The 22786-nt window shown below is 38.5% G+C and overlaps 1 protein-coding gene across 1 annotated transcript in view; it reads right to left on the bottom strand.

Moving 5' to 3' along the window:
• The window catches only part of abhd17c (abhydrolase domain containing 17C, depalmitoylase), a 41885-nt gene extending 19418 nt beyond the window's left edge, over window positions 1–22467 (bottom strand). Inside the window, exon 1 of the mRNA XM_056239558.1 lies at window positions 21664–22467. Within this exon, the coding sequence (XP_056095533.1) occupies window positions 21664–22148 (485 nt within the window). The 5' untranslated portion in view covers window positions 22149–22467. The remainder of the gene's footprint in view (window positions 1–21663) is intronic.
• Between the last annotated feature and the right edge of the window lie 319 nt (window positions 22468–22786).

Raw genomic sequence — 22786 nt, 5'->3', positions numbered from 1 at the left:
ACTGATCTCTGGCTAATTTGATTCTTCAAAAGAATTTGCGGATTTGATTAAAATATCTGGATTAAGTTGTCTGAGTGTAATCGTCGATTAAGCAGGTTAATGCGCGTGCGTGCTGCTCAACCGCAAAATCTATAGCGAGCATGCCGGACTTTTGTTTGGGACCAAATTACACCATCATGACTATAAGTTTGCGTGTGCATTTGCAACCTTTTGTTTTGTGCAAATGTAAGTTGTAATATTGTGTAGGCCTATCTATATCTGATTAATCTCATATAGAATGCATTAAATGATCACCGGCAAGCTTTACTACAGCGTTAATTCTTAACCAAATCATTTGGTTAAGAATTAACGCTGTAGTAAAGCTTGCCGGTGATCATCTTCAGCGCGCCGCTAAAACGGCAATGCACGACTAATAATGACTATGATTGGGACTGTCATATTACATATCATAAAGACAACAATACTGTTATAAAACACTGAATTATTTGGGTTTAGTTGCCGTGTTTCATCGCATTGCTCGTCCACAACATGAGTCATTCTGAATGGCACGTAAATTAGTTCAAGTTCATTTGTGCACTGCATTCGCGTCATTTTGTGCAGATATAAATAATTTGTAATACATTTATTTTGTATATGATTAATCTCATATAGGATGCGTTTCTTTTAGTTAAACGCGCTAGCAAAGTGCAGTTTACCGTATTCATTCAGCGTGCAACTCAAGCAGCAATGCACGGCTAATAATATTGGGACTGTCATATTACATGACATGAGAACACTATTTTAATAAATCATTTAGAAATCATTGGGGTTAGTTGCCGTTTTCTGTGCGTTGTTCCGAAGAGCCTACAACATTCTGACAACCACGCATCTGTTATATTTGATTATTAAATAAGTAATTTAATTAAATGATCAATCACATCAAAATATTTTACAATCTAGCCCTTTATTTAGATTAAAACCCCTTCTCATTCATTTGGTGAGGAACATGTCATTTTGAGCAGCATTTGCAGACCATGTCATGCTATTGGCCATATGCAGCAGACATTGCAGTATATTAAGGCTAACGATTAATCGATTAATTGATTGTTAATTTAAACGACGATCGATCATGGGAATTTTAGAAAATTGACATCCCTAGTTTCTACGCAGCGCTCAAGGTAAAAGTAGGCTAGTTTAAAAAAAAAACATCTCTAGACCTGTCTTATGTTTTCAACCACAAAAACACATTCTGTGTGAATGTCTTGTGGTGCCGCAATAATAGTTTGACAGTTCATGCAAATTACCTGGCTGGCACTGTTACACACATCACGATTTTATCGCGATTTCGATTAATCGCAGAGCCCTACAAGATTCCTGAATCAAACAGATGCAGTCAGAACATATAACGGACACAAGAACTTTCCAAATGGAACTATAAGAATTTACAACTGAAAAACAAGTTAGAAAATGTGAGCAGGAAGTCAGCACACTTGCTACTTCCTAGAAGCGTCCTATAAAGATGAATGCAAGGGCATGTCATGGAGTCTTCAGAGAAGTTACAAACATCCTTGGATGACAGCTAAGACTGGTGTCCCACTAGACTAGAGGATCTTCCAGTCATACTTTTCATTTATGTTTGAGGATCAGAGAGTCTGCGTGTTCAGGCATCTCTCAAAGGACCAGCAGGATCTCTTATCTCTTGATAGTTCACTGATCTACTAAGACCCGAGAAAAACACTGCACAGGAAGTTGCTCACAGGAGGTTACAGAGGACAAAAACAACACATTGCTGTCCATCTTACAACTTGCAGAAGACCACCAAGACATTTAACAACACCACTGCTGCACTGCTGTGTAAACGGAGAGGACAAAAGTTGAACTTTCTGGTGAAAAGTACATGCTGTTATGTTTGGAGAAAAACAGCAAACCACAAATCTCCAGAAGGATGTCAACCTGGATAAAACTCAAACAATCATCAGTCAATGAAACAATGACGCAAAACACAAGGTTAAGGATTGTTCACACCAAGAACGATAACTATAAAGATAACTATATTCTGTTTTTATACTCTGCTATTCTTTAATATTGAGAAAGATTTTTAGAACTACATCATTATCTTTATAAAGAATATAGTTCTCGTCCTTGGTGTGAACAGGCCTTTAAACAACAACTATCACAGAAACAAGAAATTTCATTTTTGCTGAAGGCCCAGATGAAAACAGAAACTCTTGGAGAAGGACGGAACATAGCTGGATATTAGGATATCTGGATTCTGGATGAGTCAAAATTAGTATGGATGAGTTTGGAAAGGTGAACCGGGCTCTTTTCAAGCCTCAATATCCTTTGTCACTCATGCACAGACTGCACATAGACCTGCTAGTTCATTGTCTGAAAAGAGGAAATGGTAAGTAAAACTTCACTTAAAGCCATATATATATACACTCACCGGCCACTTTATTAGGTACACCTGTCCAACTGCTCGTTAACACTTAATTTCTAAGCAGCCAATCACATGGTGGCAACTCAGTGCATTTAGGCATGTAGACATGGTCAAGACAATCTCCTGCAGTTCAAACCGAGCATCAGTATGGGGAAGAAAGGTGATTTGAGTGACTTTGAACGTGGCATGATTGTTGGTGCCAGACGGGCCGGTCTGAGTATTTCAGAAACTGCTAATCTACTGGGATTTTCACGCACAACCATCTCTAGGGTTTACAGAGAATGGTCCGAAAAAGAAAAAACATCCAGTGAGCGGCAGTTCTGTGGGCGGAAATGCCTTGTTGATGCCAGAGGTCAGAGGAGAATGGCCAGACTGGTTCGAGCTGATAGAAGGGCAACAGTGACTGAAATAACCACTCGTTACAACCGAGGTATGCAGCAAAGCATTTGTGAAGCCACAACACGCACAACCTTGAGGCGGATGGGCTACAACAGCAGAAGACTCCACCGGGTACCACTCATCTCCACTACAAATAGGAAAAAGAGGCTACAATTTGCAAGAGCTCACCAAAATTGAACAGTTGAAGACTGGAAAAATGTTGCCTGGTCTGATGAGTCTCGATTTCTGTTGAGACATTCAGATGTTAAGAGTCAGAATTTGGCGTAAACAGAATGAGAACATGGAACCATCATGCCTTGTTACCACTGTGCAGGCTGGTGGTGGTGGTGTAATGGTGTGGGGGATGTTTTCCTGGCACACTTTAGGCCCCTTAGTGCCAATTGGGCATCGTTTAAATGCCACGGCCTACCTGAGCATTGTTTCTGACCATGTCCATCCCTTTATGGCCACCATGTACCCATCCTCTGATGGCTACTTCCACCATGTCACAAAGCTCTAATCATTTCAAATTGGTTTCTTGAACATGACAATGAGTTCACTGTACTAAAATGGCCTCCACAGTCACCAGATCTCAACCCAATAGAGCATCTTTGGGATGTGGTGGAACGGGAGATTCGCATCATGGATGTGCAGCCGACAAATCTGCGGCAACTGTGTGATGCCATCATGTCAATATGGACCAAACTCCCTGAGGAATGCTTCCAGCACCTTGTTGAATCTATGCCACGAAGAATTGAGGCAGTTCTGAAGGCAAAAGGGGGTCCAACCCGTTACTAGCATGGGGTACCTAATAAAGTGGCCGGTGAGTGTATATGTTATTTATATATATATATATATAATGCATTATAAAGGGATTTTTACTGTATTAATGTCTTGTAATGCACCTTAAGGCATTCTATGGGCTCATGAATAACTGTAACCACAGTTATGATAGGCCTACATTATAATACTTTTCTATTTATTGAACACCTTTAGAAAGTACAATGCATTAAGACACGACAAACAACCAATTTCAGATGTACCAATGAATCTGCAAATATTAATGCATTTTAAATTTGGTTACAGTTATTTATAAAAAGAATGCATTTTGAATACTTTTATAATGCATTATACATAAAGGCTTTACGTAAAGTGTTAACGAGAAGAAAAAAAAACCCACCTTTGCTTCAACATGCAGGGAAGTTAATTATTCTTATCTGATACTAAAATCACATTTCAGGAAAGATCCAAACATTGATGGTGAGATAGCGAGAACAGGGGTGTGAATAATACCTGAAGGATCTGCCAAAACAAATCCATTTCCACACACTGAGAAAACATCAGAAATCTATCCGAAAAACTCTGAAAAGAGGGAAAACTCTTCGAGCCAGGACAAACACGCTGCGTCTAGCACAAACATCCCCTTTTTTCCTATGTGGAAAACTACTGAAAACACAAGCATGTGCACACAAGCGAAAACACACAAGTTGATGCAAATGCTGTGTTTCCTTAGCCTGAATTAAGGCAATGAGAAATGGCTTGTCCAAACAAGCACCAAGGTCCAATTCCATGGAACAACTGGAACGAAAACCAAATTTCTGTGTTTATAGCCGAAGCGGCACAAACAGCTAGACTTGCAAGTGATTTGCCATGTTTTCCCGAGCTGTAACAATACAGAAACCTGAGAGAGAGTGGGAAAGATGTGTGTTTGTGTGTGCATATGTTAATCTGAAAAAAAAAAAAAGGAGCTCTGTGATTCTGCACAGGACGTACGGCGCACACACAGTAGTCTGTTTCGCGAGACCGTCCTTCCGCCAAAGTAAACATTTACAGACGGATTTTGGGCTGAAATCCGCATGCTGTTGCCAACCCAAAAGGTTTACCCCGAAAATAAGTCTCCTTTCGCTTGCTGTGAATGCCCTACTGGGTTCTCAATGGAAACAGATGCATGTCTATGCCTAACAAATTCTTAAGTAATCCATATGCATATGAATTATGAATATACAAATGTCTGATACTTCAAGTGAGCACTGATGTGTAATGGAGAAGCAAAGATTACTTACAGGAGGAGTCTAATGTTATCCTATAAAAATGCGCAATTGATGGCTATACAAAAGTTGCCTTGCATTCTGGCAAAAATTGTTCGCAAGCAACATTTTTTAGGGGGCTCTTGGCATGAATTGCACAATTGAAAATGAGTTTCCGCTTTCAGTTTGGATAAGTAAAGTACTTAATGCTAGAAACATTGTGTCACATTAACCATACTGCAAAAAATGTTGTTAGCTGTTCTGTATCTTGCACCAGACTGAATTGGACTGAAAAAGGCTGGTTTCAGGAAGTAAAAATCTAATTAATTGTCTCCATTGGGGAATCAACTTTTAAACCTTCAACCTGATTTTCAAATACTTTTTTGCTTCAAATCTAATTTTGTCGAGTCTTCTGACTGGCTGGACCACACAACCTGTGGTCACCTTTTCTTAATGTTTACACAGCCAATGGCTTTCACAGACAAGTGTGCCATCTAATATAAAGTCAGTGATGTGATGTTTTGCATTCAGGCAGCACCTTTAAAGGGATAGTTCACTTCAAAATGAAAATTCTGTCATCATATATAGGCTACTCACCCTCAAGTTGTTTCAAACCCATAGTATTTTATTTTGTTCCTACCATGGAAGTCAATGGGTCCAGTTAACGGTTTGGTTACTGACATTCTTCAAAATATCTTCCTTTGTGTTCAGCAGAAGAAAGAAATTCATACAGGTTTGAAACAACTGGTACTATTTGCTAAAATCAGCTCAAGTGATTATATATATATATATATATATATATATATATATATATATATATATATATATACACTTTATGAACTTCCCTGCACTTGAGCGACATATTAAGAAAATCATCTCATGACCTCCATCCTCTATGCTGAAAATGGCAAAAGATGAGCGTTACTATGAGAATAAAAGTTTACAAGCTTGCACTGAACAAGACTACAAACAACAACAAAAAGTTAACAAATTGGTGTTAATTTGCTGGTGAAATCCTTCTTAACATGGCCACCCAGCTGTGCAGGATTAGAAGACTTCATGCATCTTCATCCACATGCCATTTTGTCTCTGCAGTAAATGAATGTCACAAGGATGTGGTTCAGTGTTCCTAGCTGTGGGTGAAAAGGGCATTTTAATTAGCTGGCATTACTGATAATAACTTGAGCTTTATCCATTACTAATTTTCAGGCAATTCATTAGCTGTCCTTGCACAGACAAAAACGTTACAGCTCCAGTGCCCTGTGAGAAGAATCCAAAGCAGTTCAATGCTAGCAAGGTTACAATTCAGGGACATTTGTTTAGCCCCTTTCGAACAGCTCTGAAACGATTTTAAGACTTTATTCACATCATGCGTGATACTGGATCAGTTCCAAATCCAAATGAGCCACCTACATACGTGCAACAAGGCTAAAGTGAGAAATGTTTATTATAGATAGATATTCAGTACTAAAAATACTGATATTAATATTGAAAGCAATTCAGTGTTAATCCCAAACTCTATTGGAATCAATTCAGAGTTGATTCTCCAATGCATTGAATGCGAGAAGCGCTATTTGTATGATTCACAGATAGTCATTGCCTATCTACTGCATTCCAAATCAATCGCAATTGCATTTAAGATTCTGCCTATGTAGGCAGTAGACAGCAAGGCAGTTCATTCTGTTTTGGAACAGAACTACTGAATACTAAGTCACAAAGCCTGACACAAGTTTCATTCTAACACGCCAATCCCACTTGCAATTTCAAATAATAACCCTAAAACCTCAATCCCACAATTGACACCAAAGACTCTCAGTTCTAAACTGTCAGGGCACGTTATTCATATGCTCAAGAAAACGACTGCACCCATGTAACACATCCAGTATAAATGTTCGGTAATACAGCGTGACATACATGCTTTCACCTGTCTGTGTGTTGGCAGAAAGAAACGGCTGTTTTAAGAGGATGTCCTCTGACCTCACATGTCTCTTTAAAGAGACACTCCACATGTAAATGTTGCAAAAAGGTTTAATTTATTGCATTTACAAGCCCCCAAAGTACTTTAAAATCCTTTCACTGTTTTCCTGCGCAGTCAGGAGTGACCTACCAACACCAGCTTACCTCAGGTTCATGAGATTACTTCTCACAATGGAGAAGTCAAACACCACACAGATGCAATAAAATGCAAATACTCTAGCAAATTTGAATATGCCTTACTGGTAAAAAAAAAAAAATGGGATAGTACACCCAAAAGGTGAAAATTCGGACATAATTTACTCTCGCTCATGCCATTCTAAACTTTCTTGAAGAAGGTCTCAGAAGGTTGTCGACTAAGTCAATGGGGTCCAAACGTTCTTCAAAATATCTTTTTAACAGAAGTAAAAAATTAATAATAATAATAATAATATTATACAGGTTTGGAACAACAATGAGGCTGAGTAAATGACCAGTCAGGGGTTCTCCAGTTCCAGTTCTCCAACCAGGGGTTCCTAGTGGCATTTTAGCGGATGACTTAAAAGTATTGAAAATGAATATCATTAATACATTACAATAATCTAACATTCTCATGTCAAAATTAAAATGCTAATACAATGCATACAGTCAAGTTCTTGGAACGTCTAGAATCACAAAATGAATCCTATTTAAATATATAAATTCTCCTATATCAATGCAGTTTCTCATAATTACAGCATAAATACTTAAATCATCTTAGCCTACATGGGGGGCTTTGAATATTGTGTTGGACAACGAAGGGCTTTTGAGTAAAAATGGTTGAGAACCACCGCTATAGAGAAATACAACCACCAAAATATCCGTCATAAGCTAGCTGGAATTCATTTCAATGTAAATGCTTGCGTAATAAAGAGCATAAACAGAAGTTCCATCCTAGTTTTGTCCAAGAGTCACAACTGAAAGTCAGCAGCTGACACAGGAGGCCCAATCAGAGCTGAATCGAATCCAAGCTGATTTTCCTAACCTCAGGTCCTCAAGAGCGTTATTCCAGCATCCGGACTACAGTATATAAAAGACACGTGCCTGAGCATGCAGGTGTAGTAGTTAGCATGCAGTCGGCAACAGAAACGTATCCACAGAACTGGGAAGGACTACAAGAAGTGAAGGAAGCAAATTTAAAAGGATCAGTGAAGAGAGATGAACTGTGGTAAATACTGCGTAGGTGTGAAAAGCAGAGGGAGGACGAGCCAGATTTTATGGCTGCAATGTCTGTCACGCAAACCCTGGGCAGTTAAAAATTAGTCCAAGCTTCACTGCAGAACACACTTGCTTTCTTTCTCAGCTCAACCCTCACACTGTGACGCAAGCTTCTTAGTAACCATTTCTCAGTCATAAGCCTCATTGACAGACTAGTAGATTAATCAGACGGAGATACAGACGCACATCTCAGCGGGTGAGCAGTTATTAGCCCTGCCGACTCAAAACAACATCCGACTAGCTTGAAAGTAGTCTGTGGTGGCCTCTTGAGGTCTTTGAGACCACTGAGCTACTTCTCGCACTGATGAACTGAAAATCTACTGTCCTTCTTGGATCTGGTCTAAACGTTTCCCTCAGCAAATGCCAGTTGTTATACTGAGGGGTTTAACTACACTTAAAAGACTTACAAAATAAGAAAGTAAGGTCAGAACAGTCTTTTTACTGAATATAAATATTTTATCCCCCTCACTAAAGCTGCCCCATAGAGTGCTGCAGGGATGACTGTGTGCCAACCTTACCTGGAAGTCTACATCACCCTGGTTCCCACCACAAAAATCTAACAAGATTTTCCCATTAGCTTTTGTATTATCGCAAGAAGATATGATTGTTACGCATTTTGTTTATCAAGATAATCTTCAAAAAAAAAAAAAAAAAATATTAAGAATTTCAGCCTAAATGCAATACATGAAAATATCTTGAGTTTGTGTGAACTAGTACAGACCTTATTTTAGGCTTTTAACAAAAAACCCATAAAAACTATATTAAAAAATGGGATGGAACTGGAAGTGCTTGTTTCCGGATTTTAGGACTCATTCCCGTAGCACACAATATGGACACAAATATATTATATAGAGTATAGGGATAGTTCAGCCAAAATTTAAAATTCTGTAATCTATAACCGCATTTCCACCACAGGAACTTTCCCCAGGTACTAGGAACTTTGGGGTGGTACTCTCAAGAGGGTAATCCAGCACCCGGAAAGCGTACCTTCGATGGGGGCAGCCATTGGCTAGCAAGCCTTCACCTGCTGTTGGCATTCCATTGACTCCCATTCAATTTGGCGTCACTTTGACAGCAAATAACTTTACATCTGAGGCGTTTAAAGACTTATCCACTATTTATTTCTAAAGAAACATGACAATGTATAAAAGGCTCCATTACCTTGTAACTTACTTTATGGCCCCGAGGAAGCCATTTAAAAAAAAATAGGCTAACGATTGCGTCATAACCACGAGACTCTGTTGCACGAAATTACCGTATAGACAGGAGGAGAAGCTCACAACCAAACGGGGGGACGTGGAGGCATAAAGTCAAGGGAGAAGCCCATAGAGAGTCATAAAGTTGCTCCTGCTGCGAGCTCATGAACAGCTCCTACTCACGCTCTCCGTCTCTGCAAGATTTGGAAGGGTATGATTCAGATTTCTCTTGGCACAGCTACTAGAAGACTTACAACTGTCAGTCAGGTTGCTCACATCACATCTACGTCATCAAGCTCAGTTTGAGCCTGCGCAGTACGCTCGGCCATCAGGAAGTGAGTGCTTCTAATTGACTTCACTTTTCTCTGTTGAAGTCTATGGGGTCGCTGTGTCCATTTCTTTTACCGTCTATGGGTACTCTGTGTGTTTTGACCGCAGGAACCAAGATCTAAATAAAGTTACAGGTTAAAATGTCCCCCTCAGAAAGTCCCTGCTTGCAAGATAGTACTTTTTTCAAAGTTCAGGAACTTTCGGGGGTGGGACTTGGGCATTGAACATACGGATTGGTTGAGTTCATGCCGCATTTTGATTGGGTGACTCCACGAAGCATTTCATTTCAACCACCATTTTTTTTTAATCTGTTGCGGTGCGTTCAGTACGTTCAATTAGTCACTTGACTAATTGGCCTAATCTTCACGGTACATTAACTGCGGTGGAAACGCAGAAAGCAACAGGTCTGGGCGAAAAAAGTTCCTGGGACAAATTGTTCCAGGTAATTTCGGTGGAAACGCGACATCTGTCATTTACTCATCCAAGTCATTCCAAAACTGGAACCAGACTTTTTCATTTGTAGAACACAAAAGATGATATTTTGTAGAAAGACTGTTCAATCAATATCTTTCCATTCAATGAAAGTCAATGGTTTGTCTTGGAACCCAAAATTCTTCAAAATATCTTTTGCATTCAGGTTTGAAACAAGAAGATTAAATAATATATCAGAATTTGAGTGAACTATCCCATTAACAGTATAAAACAACTCCACAAACTGCATCCTAATTCAGTGTACTACAACAGTTTGTGCAGTTATTCTGTTCTTATTTCAGAAGGAAACCAAGAAACATCTAAGAGTAAGACACCCGTTTAGTCCATCACCTCGATTTCATTTTGAATCTGAGAGCATGACCGACCCTTAACAGATGAGGGCGAGATGTCAGAAAAAAGTCAGTAGGACATCCCCAACTAAAATTGTTTCGAGTCAGCTAGTTTGATGCTGCCTTGAGCTCAAAGTAATTTAATAGAAGCACATTTCTCCTTTTCTATTTGATCGGTGCAAAACAATCTAAGTCAATCACACCACTGAAACTACCCTTGCAAGTTTGCCGCCATTTTTATTGGAAGGTTCTAGTGACCGGCTGCTCTTATCATTTGGGATTTACTGCTTTGCTGTAAACAGTTTACTAGTAGGAACCCCATGTCCTGTGTTCAAAGGGAGAAAAACCTTAATCTGAAATGGGAAAGTGGGATGGGGAGCCATGGACCATGTAAGTCTCAGGCTCAAGCTTATCCGATAAACCGTACCGGTGAACGTTCTCTGATTAAAACTGCTGTCCGTCCTCCTGGGAATTATGAAAAGATGTCGCTCTGAAATTAGATTAACTGGCAGGCATGGAAAAACGGCACGCAATGAATAGGCACAAGCCTACCTACCTACTCTTTACAGAGACATTAGGGGAGCGGCTGGGATAATGGGAAAATGTCTGGAAAAATGCTGATCCAGTGACTGGAGTGATAGACAGGGCAGGGTCTCCAAGGAAACGGAAGATCATTCACTCCTGGGTATAAGTTTGAAGTCAGAATTACTATTGCTCATACTTGGGGATCTGAAATCCCAAACCCCAAAAATTCAACTTAAGACATGAATGAAACCTCAAAATCTACTCTTGACTAAATAACTTGTAACTTTAAGGATTATTTATAATAAATTTATACAGTGCGGTTATTTTACATTTGATTAAACTACTGTTAGACCTAGTGCTGGGCGGTATACCGGTTCATACTGAATACTGGTGTTTATTTTTGTTATGATATGAATTTTTTATATACCGCAATACCGGTGTATGACGCTTTAATAACGATCGGAACGTGGCGCGGTGGTTTGAGTGGGTCCCTTTTCACTCTTGCACTCTGTGGTGATGGATGTGTTAGCGTGACTGAAGATGGATAGGTTAAATTATAATTGATAGCTGTCAAATTATAATACAGTGTTTCCCATACATTGGTTCACAATATCAACCCTGTATTAATACTAGTGTGGATTTTTTCTACAATATTCACTCATGACAGTAAAATAGTGCATTCTAAGTCAATCTACTGCAGTATTTCCTCTCTCACTCAGAAGAAAATGTGGTTAACCCAGTCATGCTTAGGGAAAAAAAATACCGTCATATACCGTGAAACCGGTATAATTTTGAAAAATACCGTGATATGGATTTTTGGTCATACCGCCCAGCACTAGTTAGACCTATCTGAAACCATGAAAAGCACTGTTTATTTCATATGCATGTTTTTTCTATTCTATTTATTTGTGCTATTGCTCATAATTTGATTATTTGTTCTTATTTCTTTACTGACTGTTCTTCTAACTGGGCAGGGTTATGATTTTCTACTTGCAGACGAGGGGGGACCTATAGACCAAAACATCAGAGAGAATTGCCAAGAATTGCCAGTAAGCAACCACAAAGAAAACCTTTTCAACCACAAAGTAACATTCTACTCAACATCCTAGCATTGTGGCAGAGTTTTGCATTGGCAAAACTCACATTTTCTTCAGAAAATATAAAACTCTACTTGCTTTTAATATTGAAGACTTAAATCATTTTAATCATTCGTATGCTAAAGATGGTCCGCAGTGAGTTCAATGTAAACTTTAATTACTGCTACCCCCCAATAAATGATAAGCGTCTTCACATGGAGGCTGGGAAATTTTCATTCCGTACTGTTAACTGGGCACGAAATATCCCAGAATTCAAGAAGTGTAAAAGTCTATCTGTCCAAGAGTGCACCATTGATCAGCCATGCAGGTCATTTTCAGGGCAGAGCCGTCAGCAAAGAGGAAGGTTAAAATAGTCAAACTGAGGGAGCAGTGCACACAGTACAGTAATTACAGAGGAAGTTTTGCCTTTAAAAGTAGGAAAAAAAAAAACATTCTAGTGAAAGGGGAACCCGAATTTAAAGAGAAAGAGTAGCAAGAGTGAGCGAAAATAGATTTGATTTCTTTTTAAAACCTTCCTCAAATATAATAACAGGGAAATTGACCAAGAAATATTTATTAACAGAAACTGCCTAAGGACTGCGTGACATGCAAACAATTTGCCTTAAAAAAAAATGCAGTTGAAACAGTAACCTTGAAGGTTGAAGGTAAATAAATCAAAGAAATGATCATTTTGGGGCTGTATGCTTTTTTTTATAGTGTAACGCATTCTGAGTGGATCGTATGGTTCGATACGAGCATCATAAAATCATTAAGTGGAAAAACACTGTTTTATTTGCATATAGCTTCAGGAAAAGCTTGATCGACATCTTGGTGTCCTTAACACAAGGACATAAAACAATAACAGCAAACTCGCCTAGCTAATCTGCTCACTGTGTCTATGTAACGCCATGTTCTTTTCTAATAAGAATAGTATTGACTACATTGGAGCATTCAATGTACGTGTGCTGTAATCATGGCGTTGTCCTCTAAAACCTTTTAGACTCGTTTCATTCTCCCAAGCTCTGGGGCTACAACAGTAGCAAAGCTGAATAAAATGTGCACACGTGTGGAAGTGCCATAACTCCAAGGCAACTGTCGCATTCCCAGTGAAAGCCTCAAAGTTGCAGCAATTTGTCCCATCACAAACTAGAGAAATTCAGCTCTGCCACTGCCTAAGGACTGCATGAAATGCAAAACAAAGCAATGAGATTTAAATGGACAAAGATTTTTTTCTATAGTGCTTTTTTAAATAATAGTTTGATACATCAACAACTCTTCAGAAATCAGCAGCTCGACCAATCCTGATGAACAATTACAGATACAGAGGTTAGCCAATCATAAGGTAATTTCTAAAAATCTTCACAGTATAGTAGCAAAAAGAAATCAGAAATAGGGTGGAAACTAATCAGGTAAAGCTAAATTATGGTTTTGTACTTCTGGGAAGAAAATCAATACGATACAAAAGTGAAAAATGTGGCAAATATTCAGCTACTTTTCTTACCTTTTAATCTCAAGTTTAGCACTAGACTCAACCATAACCCTGGACTTGCAGGTAACAGACCGAGTCTCAGAATTTGCCATCCAACATCCCGCGGCAGCCCTGTCTGGTTCATTAGGTGCACTGTAAATAATTCACAAGAGGAAAGACACTGGGAGTGCTACAGCGAAACCTGCACTGTCAGGCTGAATTTAATGAACACTTTAAGTTTTAAAACTGTTATGGGGAACATTTTTTCCTTTTTCTGATGACTTTAGGAAAGTTTAAATGAAGCACTTTTTGCCTCTAAAGTTAATTTATTGCGTGCATAAACCCCTGCTACCCCGCACACACCTGGACAGAAACAAGCAGGTGCGGAGAATACAGACAATATTATCGCCTGAAGAGGGTCGTAAGACTGAAACACTGTGCTGACTGAATGAATAAGACATTTCACAAGTTACTTATAGACCATAAACTGCAACAGATTAATGGTAAGAAGCACAAAGTTATGGTTATAGAAACTGCTCACCATACTAAATCTGGAGAAAATGCTCCCAACAGACCATGGCATTCAAAAAGGACAAAAAAGGATTTTCCTCTGGACTGTCCAAGTAATTCTGCCTATTTGAAATGCATTACGTTCCATAAAGAGAAAAGGACTTGCCAATGCACAATGGACCAAACACAGGCCAGAAACCCCAGGAGGAAGCACAGAGGAGGTAAATGACACATTAAAAAGTCAAATCCTTTGTGCATTATCTTACTTGAGCAAACACCCCGCATAAATCCGGGCAAATGTTTGGAAGGAGAAAATGGCCTCAAAAAGGTGCCAGGTGCTGATATGGAAATACTTAAAACAGATTAGCATTAAAAAGCCATGTTCTCAGTTTAATGAGTTTTAATTTATTCAAATTAGTTTGAAGGCTTCCACCTTTGCATTGAATACAAACATAACAGTTCAACTTCAGATTATTAATCTTTAAACTTGTATCCGTAATGAAGGATGTCAATTGCTAAGCATCACTATAATGCCAAAATATTAAAATATATAAAAACTATTATACTTTATCATCATGTAACTCGTCCTGCACAGTTTTTGCTAGACACCGATGGCAAATCATACGGCTTGTTGATGGCCGAGTATTACTCTAAGCGATTGGACTAATGGCTTTAGTTTCTTTCCAATTACATTTCTTAAAAAAAACACCATGTTTTTAAAAAGCTCTATCCAATAACATTGGAGAACTGATAAAACAATTTTAAAATGTCACAATCAGCAGGCAGCACTGAGGGTCCTCGGACTGTTGTTTCTGGCATTCACCTAATATTAAACTCATTTCACAATCCAATGAATTTTAAATTACTCTGTCAACTCTGAAATACAGTTCAGTGTGATTATGATCTTTGCATCAGCAAATAAACATGACATTAACATCTATAGCAAATGTTTGCACCTCCTGTGGAATCTACAAAGAATGCCATTACTTACTACTGTTACGCTAGCAAACACACAACAGACTCCGACTTAATTTACCCTGTCAGATAGGGCTGGGCAATTTTTCCAAATTTTTCGATTAATTCGAATTTAATGTTTTGCCACGATTTTATTATTTTTAAATTGAGAAAACGCAGTTTTGAATAAAAATGTTAGCCAATGTTACAATTAGACATGCTGACAATACGGCAGTTGATGGACTCCATTGACTATGGAAGTCAATGGGGTCCATCAAATGTCTGGTTACCGACAGATTTTTCGTGAGAAGTTCTCCTGTGCGTACAAATACGAAATAATCCAAGCAAACATTAGTGAATGAGACCCAATGTCTACTTTTTGACAAAGAAATGCTTAGCATTTTTCTTTCTTTTCATTATTTCTGAGCATATAGGATATGTTTAAGATAAGTTTATACAATATTTGCCTTCATATTTCATGCCCATTTATTTTCTGCAAAGACATTTAACAAACAACAAGCCATGTTTATCACTTCAGGTGTGGTGCACTTAGAATATAACTTTTTTCAATGGTTAATAAAGAGAATGTAACTTGAATCATATTGTAGTTATGTTTTTAAGATGACTAGTTAAACATAAAAAAAAAATGAAATTGTGAATGGGTCAATCGTTCAGAAAAGAAAAATCGAGATTTTATTTTTTTCCACATCGCCCAGGCTGCCATACTGTCAGATTATCATACACTTTCAAAACGCAGTACATCACCAGATCAATTTCAGGGGAAAGCTGTCAGTGTAGTGGAAATGAGTCAAACTGAAGGGCTACTGCAGTGCACACAGTACAGTAATGCGGAAGTTTTGCAAGTGCAGCCACCGACAGGAGGAAGGGCAAAAAAATAAAACAAGCAAACATTAAGCTATACAATCGTTTCAGACGGCAATTCATAATGCAGCACAAGCACATTTGCATCCAATACTTTGCATTTGCGCAGTAGACTAGATAAATTCCATGCCAGAGTCGCAGAAACCAACATTGGTTTCTGCCAACATTAGACATGTATATATATATATATTTAAAGGAGAACTCCGGTCAGTTTTAACATTGAGCTCATTTTTTTGGAAATTTGGAGTCCTGTCAGTACAGAGAACAACGACAAAAATCTGTGTTTCCTACACTGTGTTATCCTCTTTTTAAAATTGGCACCCTGTTGACTTAAATGGGGCAAGTTTTAAACCTGCTTTTAGCCTCTTAACATCCTTGATGTGTCATTACAAGTGCACAGCCATGTGAGTGACTTTATTCAGAGTGAACACGGTGAAAGATATGAATAATATGAGATATGAATGTGAGCTGGCTGAATGTTTATTCAGCCAGCTCACATACCTGTATTTACTTCCTGTTTTTAGTCGAAGTCCACAGTAGTTGATTGTCGAGTTCGCGCGCGCGATAATTGGTAACTAAGCAACAGTGGAGACGACTGTCAGCCATTGACGGTGCTGTGTCGTGTTCTGAGAATATCAGCTCAAAGTCTGAGTCTAGTTACCAATGATCGCGCGCGCGCGAACTCGACAATCAACTACTGTCAACAGGGTGCAAATTTTAAAAAGAGGATAACACGGTGAAGGAAACACCGATTTTTGTCGTTGTTCTCTGTACTGACAGCACTACAAATTTACAAAAAAAATGAGCTCAATGTTAAAATTGACCGGAGTTCTCCTTTAAGCTGCTGATTAGGGTTGAAATGTAAAGAAACTACAGGAACAAGACTAAGCAACAAAGTGAATGGTAAAAACAATGCTACTTCCAAAATTTGTTAATGTATCAAACTATTATTTTTAAAAAGCACTATAGAAAAAAATCTTTGTCCATTTAAATCTCATTGCTTTGTTTTGCATTTCATGCAGTCCTTAGGCAGTGGCAGAGCTGAATTTCTCTATTTTGTGATGGGACACATTGCTGCAACTTTGAGGCTTTCACTGGAAACGGTTTCAACATGAGCATAACAGTACAAAGATGAACATATACCAACAAGGAATCTGACTCTATAAATAATTGATTATTGCTATGAAGCACTATGAGCTTCCTTGTGGCCATAATGAAACTACTTAACTTCCTAATGGTTTCCCGGAAAGCTTGATTGACAAACTAGCACCTGAAAAAAACCCAAAACACTGTTTATTTCATTTGTAGCCTTTCTTTGACCCAATAGGCTTTATGCACAGCATCACTACTTCCTGAACTTCAGCCAGCCCTTTGTTTCCTGTCTGTCATTATTGGACAAACTGATTAATCCAGGTGTGCCTGATTATTGTTACTGAGGCCAGGCACACCTGGATTAATCAGTTTGTCCAATAATGACAGACAGGAAAAACAAAGGGCTGGCTGAAGTTCAGGAAGTAGTGAAGCTGTGGCATAAAGCCAATTGTATTTATTTGTGATAATTGTAATTTGATTGTCACTGTGTTCTTATTTTTTTCCCTGACTGCTTACTTGTCTTTAATAATGTTAAATTTACATTAATTAGGCTAGTAGTTTTTGCTGTAGTATCAAAATTGGAATAGAGAACTGTGATATTTCACTGGTTTAACATTTGAGCCACTGACCCAATTCTTAGCACTGAGTCCTGCTGGAGTAGCTCTATGTGCTGTGCAAATAAATGATAGGCTAGATGAAATATGATAGAGCAATATATGAACAGTTAAAGTAAAAGAAGCTCATACAATACATTTTAGGGTTGATCAAGCATGAAAATAACTGAAGGAAATATATAATTGCTAAACAAATTAAGCCAACTAATAGGATTCATTTGGTTTCTCTACCCAATATATATAAAAATACAAATGCAGTGAAAATACAGGTATCTGTATCGGCAAGTAAAATGAAAGTATCGGTATCGGCCCAGTTCTGGAAAAATTGGTATCGGTGCATCCCTATACTGCCTAGTGCCTACAGAGCAACAAACCAAGCCATTTATATTTTGTATTCAACCAACCTCCGCCGCCAGATGTGCGAACAAACGATAATGTTCCTACTTCAAAAATAATTACAGACATTTACACTCCCCAGTGTAAACATGCCCTGTTATATATATTACTAAAGACAAGGCACCTTATGCAATTGTCTTCAATCTGTCAAAAACACAACTTTCTAATGAGTTTGTAAGAGGATTATAAAACAGTCTCTAAGGGCATTTTGTCTTGGTTTGCCTCTGGAAGAAAACATAAGCTATTCTGTGTGGTTAGGAGAAAGTCCAATGGTTAAAATGCTGTCCATGGACCAAAACATGAGGTCAGCTGTTGTTCAGACTGATTAATTAATAGGTTTAGCCAATGGTACAATCAAAACAAATGTAGTGAGATAATACTAATGAGAACCCATTAGTGTACCAGACTTCAGTCCTCAACAACTTGACCAAAGGGCTGAATCAGCATTGAAGACCAACAGATAACTACGACCTAATGATGACCAATCAATATAGAGGAAAATCTCACACACAAGCTAACAAAAATTTGCACGTGGAAAGCGGTACAGATTTCAGCAGAAACAGAGAATCTGGCAAATTCTACACATCCCATTTTTATGAAATACTTTAGCTAATTTGATAAGAGTTACCAATAAAACTGCAAAGCTCTCAGCACCATTTAAAACATTTTATCAAATTAAATTAATGTTCAGCACAGAAAATACAATAAAGTCTGCAGACTTTCCTACCAAGAGCCAAGCTGCCATCATTCAACTGACAGATATCCCATTCCTGTTTCATGTTGCACTGTCAGTCTAAAACAAAATGTTTTTATTTAGATATCACATGTGAATTGACTTCTACATTTTTTTTCTCATTATATCTTCTGGTGACTTATATCGACCAAATAACCAGAAGCGGTTTCTCCCCACTTCCCCCAAATTATTTACAGCTTCGACAAGTCAATAAATAATTAGTAATTAGTTACTTAGTTTTGTGTGTGTGTGTGTGTGTGTGGATTTTGACAATGTTTTGTAAATGGCCGTTCACTTTAAACAAGATAGTTTACACAACCAATTGTAAGTATTAGCCTATATACAGTATAATATTGGGATCTTATCAGCCATCAGTCACTCTGCTTTAGACATTGGTATCAGCACCAGCACAAAAAAAAAAAAAAAAAACATCAGTCGTGACTCGAATTCTAACTTTCAAATCTTTTTGCTGTTAAAACTTGCTATTAAAATTCACAAGACTCACAGACAGGGATGTGATGTGTTTTCGAGTAGTTACGCAATAACTTAGTTATGTCATCACTCAGCTCAAGTGAGCTGGTTCAAAGAGGTTCAAAGTACTTAAATCAACAGGACACTAAAAAAAGAAACAAGATAGATAGGGTAACTATAAAGATAATTATAATGATAACTTTATTAGCAACCATATCAATGCACAATAACATTGTTTATTATTAGTGCGCACTGCAGTTCTATTCTGCCACTTTATGTTCTCAAGCTCCTTTAAAGTCAGACAGATTCTGATTGGCTGTCAATGTTTTTATTCATCAACTGGAAAAAAAATAATGCGAAAAGTGATTCTAATGATATTGTTATTGCTATTTTGTGTACTCTGCTATTCTTTTAAATTTAGAACCATTTTTAAAACTATATCTTTGTCATCCTTGGTGTGAACGGGTAGATTGCCCTTTTATTAGGGATGCACCAATATGAAACTTTTGGCCGATACTGATAACCGATAATTCTTTATATTTTAAAACCGATAATTGATATATTGGCCGATTAAAACTAAATCCAAATTTCCATATAATTTTTGAAAACCTGATTAAAAAAAAAAAAAAAAAAAAAATCTCACCATTAAAAGCCATGTCCTAAGCGCACAATTTTTACGGCAGACTTTTTAAAGTGATTTCAATCATATTTCAAGCAATTCAAAACCATCATGACGATTGGTGTGCATCTGATGTGTCTCAGCTGAAAGAAATAATCCATAATTTAGCTTATCGGTTTTAATATATTGGCCAAATTTTCTTATCGGGCTGATAAGGACAATATTAATAAAGAACATATATCAGCCGATACCGATATGGTGGCCGATACATCGTGTATCCCTACTTTTTATGACTGATACCAATAATGACCTGTTTGAGCATCTGACAGCCGATATGCAGAATTTTACTTGACATTACTACAACTACAAAAATTAATAACAATCATAATACTTAATTTTAGTTGCAAATGTGATAGACAGTTCTGCACTTGTTTGATATTTTTTTTATAACCGATATTCACACAAACCGATCACCAGTTTGTCTTTAGAAAAAAACATCCCAATATGGCGTTTCGTTAAAAGTATTGTAGGTAGGAATTTTATAAAAAACTTTTTTCCACATTTGTTTAAACTATGTATATATCAATGCATAATCAAAATGTAAGTACTCTGATAAAAAAAAGTATAAAAATCGAGTGTCTCTAGACCGTTTAATCTGCACTAAACACAGCTCATTATTTCCACCCGGGGGACGAAACAAAGGATTGGCTTAGGCGACTGTCACTCTCTCACAACCATGGCAACCACCCTTTTGCCACACAGGACCTGCCCACTTGCGCGTATCCGTTTGATTTGAGGAATTCAAGAGGCACGGAACCTAGGAATAGCAAAACAATGGCAGAGAAAGCCCAATCAAAATTCACATATGCAGTTCGCGAAGGCAAACCAGGTAAAAAAAAAAGGAAGACAGTAACGTTACTAGAAAAGGTAATGAACAAAAAGTCTTTGGATAAACAACGAAATAAAACGCGCGTCAATATCGGCGTGGCTTTCCAGCGATGGCGAGAACTGAGAGACCTCAAGGGGCTGAAAAGTGACGCCTTGTGACAACCTCCTCTGCTTCGCCCTCGACCCCGGATCTGTCCTCGAGCTGACGATGCGGTACTTGTCTCTGGAGTGTAGTCCTCATCAGAGTCAACAATGCTTTCATCATGGAAACTCTTACATGCAGAACACCATATATGTTATGAATGTTACACGAAATTCATCTTCATCACAGTGTAAATGATGGCAATGGAAAAACGTGTATAATATATATTTTAAACTTTACCAATATCAATATGCTAGCTTGATAGTGAGTGAGTACTAAAATACATCTTATTTGTTTATCATTATAATGATAAAGTTATCATGTCAGAATCACATGTAATAAAAAAAATCTGTCACTACATGCACTGCGCTCCTTCCTCTCCGCTCGTCTCAGGTAAATAATGCGTCTTCAGCTCAGCGGTCGGAGTCGCGCGTTCATGTGTTTTTGGGGCGTGGCTTTGGAAGGAGCCCAGAAGGGAGGGGGTGGAGTGAATGGAAATGAGCTGTCTTTAAAACAGTCGTGAGAGGTCTACAGCCACTCGATTTTTATACTTTCTTTTTCAGAGTACTTACATTTTAATTATGAATTGATATATACAGAAAGTTTAAACAAATTTGGAAAAAAGTTTTTTTTATAAAATTCCTACCTACAATACCTTTAAATAGGATGAGCTCAACGACAATGCAGATTTTTTCAAGACACATCAAATAAGAAAATAAGGAACTTCATGAGCCAATAAATAACATTCACTCATTTCACATTACATCCATTCATTCATGAATTGCAGAAGGAAAACAGCAAAGCATTAGACAATGTTTTGGAATACATGTGCACAGTGCGATGCATGAAAACATCCCACAAAACAATCGTAGTTGGCGCACAAACACAGAAGCACCTGTTCATAACACTCACTTGTTCCGTAGAACCTGCCAGGCCGCTTCGATATCAGCGTAAAGGTTCTTCTCGGACGGTTTCCCGGTACTGACACCATAACCCGAGTAATCATAGGAGAACACATTGCAGTTGATCCTGGACCCGAGGCCGATGTAGAAGCTGCACATCTGGCCCAGATCCACGGCGTTCCCGTGAGAGAACAGCAGCGTGTAGCGGCTGGTGGGCGCGCACCGGACGAACATGCAGCCGACCCGGTTCCCGCGGCTGGTTCGGGTCACAAGCACCTCGACAGCGTCCAGCTCGCGCTGCGAGTACTGCCAGTCGGCGCGCTCGGTGAGATGCAGGCTGGTCGCGCCGCTCGCGTCCGAGTGGACGGAGTACGTGGGCTCGGGCGGCAGGAACGCTAGTTTGGCCGCGATGCGACTCGGACAGGGCGGGCAGCAGAAGAGCCAGCACAACTCACCGAGGGAGAAGCTGTTCATCCTCGGGCCTTGCTCGGGCATGGAGATCGGTCGATACCGGTTATGAGTCGGAGGGTTACGAACAGCGGAAAAAATACACGAACGGTCTCGAGGATGCTAAAGCCGTGCTAAGTGGTTTCGGATTGGTAGTGGTTTGACGGATAAGTCACTAGCACTTGCTTTTTGACATTTTAAAATATATACTTTCCAATCCACCACTTATCCGTCTCGATCATGGGCTGAAAATATCACAAAATCGATCATTAAAACTCAATATTCAGCGTCTAGCTAGCCGTTCACATACAATGTAAGCTGCCATTACTCCTGCTAAGAATGCCCAAATATGGGATTTTCCCGGTCATGGCGGATATCCGGCTCCCGCAGGCTGATGTCGACGTCACAAGCCTTTTCCTTGGATGAGATGCAGGAAATTTAGGATGGTGCTTTTTTTTCTAGGACTTGGACATTAGTGAAGTCATCAAAACTGTGAAATAAAAAAGTTAATATGGAAAATATGTTTATGTTTACTAATATTAAACAAATAAAAACGGTATATAAATAATTTATTGTCTATTCCATCACACACTCTGGATATTCACTCAACCACCTTCATTAGGTAGGCCTACATGCTACAGATATTTTAACAGTTTTGAAGGAATTCACATGTATGCTGTAATATT

This window comes from Rhinichthys klamathensis, unplaced genomic scaffold, assembly GCF_029890125.1.
Source record: "Rhinichthys klamathensis goyatoka isolate OS25496 unplaced genomic scaffold, OSU_Roscu_1.1 h1tg000567l_1, whole genome shotgun sequence".
NCBI lineage: Eukaryota > Metazoa > Chordata > Actinopteri > Cypriniformes > Leuciscidae > Rhinichthys > Rhinichthys klamathensis.
Note: the sequence above shows the minus strand (reverse complement) of the source record. Positions and strands in the feature narration are given on the sequence as shown.